This window comes from Solanum pennellii, chromosome 4 (genome assembly GCF_001406875.1).
Source record: "Solanum pennellii chromosome 4, SPENNV200".
In the NCBI taxonomy this organism is placed as follows: Eukaryota; Viridiplantae; Streptophyta; class Magnoliopsida; order Solanales; family Solanaceae; genus Solanum; species Solanum pennellii.
The window spans coordinates 77,059,355-77,065,688 of NC_028640.1; the positions used below are offsets into that span (position 1 = coordinate 77,059,355).

General features: G+C 35.5%; 1 protein-coding gene across 1 annotated transcript; it reads right to left on the reverse strand.

The window, feature by feature from the left end:
• Positions 1-202: 202 nt before the first annotated feature.
• Positions 203-5,646, reverse strand: LOC107018060 (DEAD-box ATP-dependent RNA helicase 38-like). The gene is made up of 8 exons (XM_015218423.2): positions 5,370-5,646; positions 4,956-5,249; positions 3,885-4,112; positions 3,534-3,599; positions 1,798-2,214; positions 1,510-1,621; positions 1,314-1,399; positions 203-860 (listed from the first exon to the last, which is right to left on the reverse strand). Exons 1-8 carry the CDS (start codon positions 5,604-5,606, stop codon positions 798-800), a joined length of 1,503 nt encoding a protein of 500 aa, XP_015073909.1. The 5' UTR covers positions 5,607-5,646; the 3' UTR covers positions 203-797.
• Between the last annotated feature and the right edge of the window lie 688 nt (positions 5,647-6,334).

A 6,334-nucleotide genomic window follows, 5' to 3' on the forward strand; every position in this document is an offset into this window, starting at 1 on the left:
ATGGGAGACCTTAAAATTCAAAAGTAATTTCTTCATCGATTAATTTTAACATACAAAATATATAAATCTAAAGTAAAATTTTTACAATGGAAAGACCTCTAAAATCGAAAAAAGAAATTTTCTCATTGGTCAATTTTAACTTGACAATATAAACAAGACTTAATAATAAAGATTGAAAGAAAAAATCATAAAATAACAAACCTTTAGGAACAGTAGCAACTGTCAACATATTATAAGAATGAACTTAGCACCAATAATAGTATTACAATTCGTGACTACTAATTTAGAGCAACTAGATTCCAGAAGACACCAAAATAACTTAATAAATTAAATAGGAAGTGAAATAATACAGTCATAAAGGCAGAAAGTAAAAGAAGCAAATACCTAATACAGTAGAAGAGAAACAAATTATAAGGGGTTAGGGACGATTTGGGTTACCGGTTGTGATTGGTATTTCTGCCATTGGTTCTTTGAGCCCCACCGGAGTTTGAGGTCACTTTGGCTGCTGTTTTTGCTCACTCACTGGATAGCGAAGTTCTTCAATCATTTGCACTGTTGTGTTTAAAATATAATTGTTTTTCTTTACATGTTCCTTTTAGAAGTGTTGATACTATTTAGCATGGGGAGATTAGGCATGTTTTTGGGAAGTTATAACACTAGAAATGGTAAGTGAAGCATGAGAGCAATCAAGAAGAAAAGCCTCCCCGGAGCGCTGCTCTGTCAACGATACAAATGTCATCACCCGCCAGTGTAGTTCTACTCGAAGTCTATGAATATAACCAACATTCATACTCGGCTTACAGCAAGCCAGCTATCTTCAGAGCATTTTCAAAGTCGTCTTCACTATTCCATGAGGGAATCTGCATAACCAACATGAAACAACTAACTTGAGCCTAATGTTATGTCCCATGGATAAATACCAAATTGAACTAGATATTGCCTAGATCCTTTTTCCTGTGAATAGCAGCATACTACAAATGTTGCATTCGACCATAATCCTAAATGTTTGTTCATCTTATCTTTATCTTAAATCACATCTGCATTTCACTCGGAATTGTATTACAAGTTTTTAGTTTTTACTCTAGTGTGAATTTGCACCTCCACTCCCCTCCTCACACACACAATGATGAAATTTTAAATAGGTAAGTTTGTTCCATCTTAACTGGGGGTATATACTTTAAACTAATTTCAGGCCACAAATTACCAACCCCGTATATAGTTAATCATGTTACCTAAGCGTCAAAAATAAAGATCCTAAGGGTCAAAAATAAAGAAAAGTCCAAAATGCAGTAACATAAACAATAGATACATGCCTCAGCCACTTGATGGTTGAAATGGTTCTCAATCTTTGACATTAGCATGGTGTCTCGGTCACTGCACAGCAAGTTGAATATCGCACCTGCTCAAGACGAGGGAAAGGTTGCATAAAGTTCACAACATATATATGTGGCTCATTTTCAGCCATTAATCTATCATGGAAGCATGCATAAGAAAGTGACAACAAATTACCTTTGCGTCCAAAACGTCCTGCTCTACCAATCCGATGCAGGTATACCTCATGATCTGGCTCTGTTGGACTCTCATGTCTCACAGGGAGGTCATAATTAACCACCAAATTAACCTGCAAACAGTATCATATCTTTTAAGATTTTCCAAATATTAGCCACCAAGACAGAAATCAAGAAAGAAAAGAGATTAAATATTATAGCTACACAACAAGCTTCACATTCAGAAGAAGAAACAACTTTGTATAGCATATATAAGGTTGGCAACTGGAAGCCTCAAATCTAAAGTTACCTGTGATTGGTCAAATCCCCGAGCAAGAAGATCAGTTGATATAAGAATTTGTGTCAATCCATCTTTGAACTCCTTGATTATTTTGTCTCTGTCTTCTTGCCTAAGAGCACCTTGAATTGTTGTCACTTCATAGCCATAGTCAACCAATGACTTATGCAACATACTTGCACTGTTTCTGGTACGAACGAATATAATTGTTTGCCCCACCTTCTGTCCTAGTTCAAGTATTCTGTCTTTAATAACCATGATTTTTGAAAGTTCATCTGGACACTGCACTTTATACTGCTTCACTGAATCCAGCGAAAGTTCTTCTTTCTTCACAAACATTTGGTTGTAATCTTGCACGAAAAGATCTTGAACAATTTTTGTCACAAATGCTTTGACATTTTCCCCAAAAGTTGCAGAAAAGAGAAGCACCTGCAAATTGGAGATGATGAAAAAGAAAAGTTCAACATCAATTCTTTTCCAAATAATCGTCCAATTGGGGAAGCTTATCAGGAAGAATGTATTATAACCAACAACTTACAGACCCATTTGCAGCCCTCACCACATCCCCTTTTTTGCAGAAAATAAACTCAGGTACTCTATGAAATGCACCTTAATTTAAGCCTCAGGCTATACTCGGTACTCACTAAATGAAAACAGTGAAGCTTTTTTTAGATTTTAGATATTGCTTGATATTCTACTCCCCCTATTCCTTTTTACTAGTGAGATAAAGACTAGCAGCGATTTTGCTTCTCTTTATTGTTTGCAGCTATGAGTACTATGTTCATTGTCACTTATACTTCAAAGCAAATTTAGTTGGTTAGTTTTGGAACACTGAATTTGGCAAATGCTCCATGAAGGACATACCTACTGAATGAGGAAATGTGTTCTATTCATGTTAGCACCAGCACTTCTATTTTGCGTCCTATACTTCTCTAGGAGTTGTTCTTCCTTACAGAGATAAAAGTTTTATACGTCAGTAGAAAATACAAAGAAATTTTACTACTTCGTACATTGATTTTATATAGTATAGGCCTGAGATGAGTTTAAATGGAGTGACATGACTGTGAGAAAAAAGAGACCAATAACCATCTCTTTCTTTTTTCTTCTTCTGTCTAACAGAGATCAAAAAGACTATGCTCGAGTATACAACAGAACATTGCATAGAAGAAGCTGAGTAAGTACCTTAGGCTTGTTCTTAACAATTTTTTGAAGGTCTCCATCATTAGAGAATGCAACTTTACCAGTTTCAAGAAAAATTAAGTGACATAATCAGAGTCTTGATTCACCCTCAACTTAAGTAGCGACTGAGGCGTAGTTACTACTGTTGTAAAAAATAATTTGATGCACCAAAGGTATGACCGAACAACCACTGAGGAAGGTCTCTTCCTATATCTGTCTAAGCCTTCCGTAAAAAGATTTACTTAGGAGGTAAACTATTATAAGTGCAGGTAAGCTGTCCCGGAACCACCATCATAAGAAAACTAAGTATACAATTTGATTTGTAATTCTGACATGCTAAATTTTAGGTATGCTGCAAAAGTTTCTCTGTTCACTTTTGTATCAGGAAAAATGTAATGTGCCACTCTAAGGCTCAACCCATTTGAGAGACTCAACTTTGCATGTGGCCAATGAAGTTTATCAGACTCTTATTACAAACTAAGCAATTTACAGCAGCAAAAAACTCAAAGAGAATTCCATCATCAGGTGAACTGAAAATTTAAAAAGCACAAAGGCCAACTTTAACCAACCTGGCAGTTAGCGCTGGCTTTAACAATTGCCTTCATTATTCTTATGGAATCATCCTGAAAACCGCTCTGTGCATGCACAGAAAAAAAATCATTTCAGACTGAAAGCACAAACTCTTAACATTTGAAGCAAAATCCCTAAATATGAGACTGGAAACTAGAAAACTAGCTCATTATGCTCAACACTACCGTTCATCTTAGAAAGCAAAGGTTAAATTCATTTTTTACACCAACAAACACAAAACAAAAGTGATTTAAATAATTCAGAAACTACATGTATAACAACAATAAACATCAACAGAAGGGGGAAAAAACCAAAGGCACACTAGCAAATGCGGATAGAGAACGAATTACCTCTGCCAACATGTGGTCCGCTTCATCAAACACAAGAATTCTCATGCAACTCATGCCCAGTTTCCTTCCCGTCACCCACTTGTTTATAGTCCCAGGTGTGCCAATCACTACTTGTGCCGTAACAGGCGGACGTTTTGAGATTGGAATATAGTTGGCAGAATCTGCTGGGATACCTAACTCTGATGTTATGCCAGTGAACTTCCCCATCTTCAATAGCACTTCCATATTCTGTAACATTATCAACCATTTAAAACTAAACCTTCTAAAGTATTTTTTTGTTTGTTGAATAATGAAGAGAAGTCTTAATTCTTCTTTAAAATGTAAAAACGCTAAAAAATATCATTCTTTCCTCAAGTTCCTTTTTGATTCTACAATTCCCCATAAAAACAGCTTAAACCACCGCTGCAGATGGCAAACAATCAAATCAAATATGAAATACTTCGCGGATGTCTGGCCATCTCAAAAACTATATGCATGAACACATAAAACATAACCATACAGGCAACATTATATACAAGCAATGTAGGTAAAGTTTCTATAACATAGATATGTCGTGTAGCATATACCTTTCTGGAAATAGATATCAGTGAAGCATATAGAAAACTAAAACGCATGCATAATCTGACACTCATAATGTTGCGCAAAACTTTCTATTTAGCTACGCATTGGAGTTGTGAAGTAATTGATCCTGCAAGAAATTAACTCTCCAATGCCAACATTATTGTTACACCCAAAGATAGGCCTAGGTCAATGATGTTGATCAAAGATCTAGGAGACTACCTCGACTAATTTAACCTCTCACCACAGATAAGAAGAGTCACCTAGTGTTTTGAACCTAAGATGCCGCGCTCTCAACCACTTGATTGATAACTTGGCCACACCCCTGGTTGCCAACAAGGCGAACTTGATTTCTTTCCATCTGCCTAAGCAGAAAACTTGATTTCTTTCCATCTGCCTAAGCCTTACTAAGTTTAAGGAAATTCTTTACCGGTAACAAGATCCAGGCGCAGGCGAAAACAAAAATCAACAACAAAAAGAAGAAGAAAAAGGTATTCGCATCTTATATCATACCTGAATAGCCAATTCTCTGGTTGGACAGATACAGAGAGCTTGAGGGGCAGCAAGCTTTGGATCAATTCGACTCAACATCCCAAGCACAAAGCAAGTAGTTTTACCAGAACCGTTATGAGCCTGAGCAATAAGATTCTTGTACGGAGGCGTAAGAATCATAGGCAAACTAATTTCCTGAATCTTGCTAGGACGCTCAAACTGCATTTGTACATATAATCCCTTCAATAGCTCAGGAGATAAGTTCAAATCCTCAAATCTCTTCGCTGATTTGTACATAGTATCGCCAGACGTAACCTATATATTTCATTGATAAAACCCTAATTTAGCTAAAAATACAGCAAAATCAGCTTATTCAAGCTCCAAAGAGTGAATCAAATCCAAAAACAAAACAATAAAGAGTGAGGAAAAACGTACCGCTTCTATGCTGGAATCTTCCGGATCAGAGAGAGTGGAGTTGTCTCTTTTGGACTCATCGACTTGTAGAGATCCGATATTTATCTCGGCAGCAGCGTCCTCATTAGAAGCGGAAGACTGCTCAGCTTGATCGATCTCGTCGGCTTGGTCTGCCCAACTTTTGGATTCGGGTGGGTTTGCTGTCGTAGAAGCGGCGGTGCTACTGGTGGCAGTGGAGGTAAAGGAAGCGTCGGCCATTGGAGTTGTGGCAGCAAAAAGTAAAATGTCAGTAGAGGAGATGTAAATATTATATATATGTGGCAGCGTTGCTTCAGCCTGACGCTAGTTTTAATCCTGGTAAGAGTTTATTTTGAGAAATTATTCACCACAGAGTTTTTTATTCCACAAATTTAGGGACTCTTGATATTGTTATTTTAAATCTATTTTTATTTATATTTAAATATAAATATAATATTTGTCTCAATAAATAGTTTTATATAAAAAGAAAATAAAAGTCTAAAATATATTCAAACTTTTGTAAGTATTTTTATCCCTAAATTATTTAATAATGTATTTTAAAAAGTATATGTGTGCCAAGTTAACATCAAAAATATTACATTATTATAAATATTAATGTGTTCACGTGGGCATATATATACCTTCAAAATAAACTATTAAATAGTGCAGGGTAAAGGTTCTTCATAAGGTTTGATATAATATCGACAATTTCGATCAAAGTTAAGTATTTTTCAAATCATTTTTCTTTTAAAAAAATGATATAATATTGATAATAAGTTAATAACTATGGAAATGATACAATGTCCTCAATATTTTTTTAAATTGTCTCTGTAATTTAACATTATAATTCTTTTGGTTATAACTGGGAAATATTATCATTACAATAAGAACCATTTACGAAATTAAACAACATCCAGTATCACCACTTCCTTCTAGGAAGGTTGCAACTTGTAAACAGTGGTGGAGCT

Coding starts and splice junctions, on each gene's coding strand:
- LOC107018060 (XM_015218423.2), bottom strand. CDS start 5,606: ATGGCCGACGCTTCCTTTACCTCCACTGCCACCAGTAGCACCGCCGCT. Junction 4,113..4,955: donor CCAGAGAATTGGCTATTCAG/GTATGATATAAG, acceptor ATAATGTTACAG/AATATGGAAGTGCTATTGAA. Junction 1,400..1,509: donor AGGACGTTTTGGACGCAAAG/GTAATTTGTTGT, acceptor CGTCTTGAGCAG/GTGCGATATTCAACTTGCTG.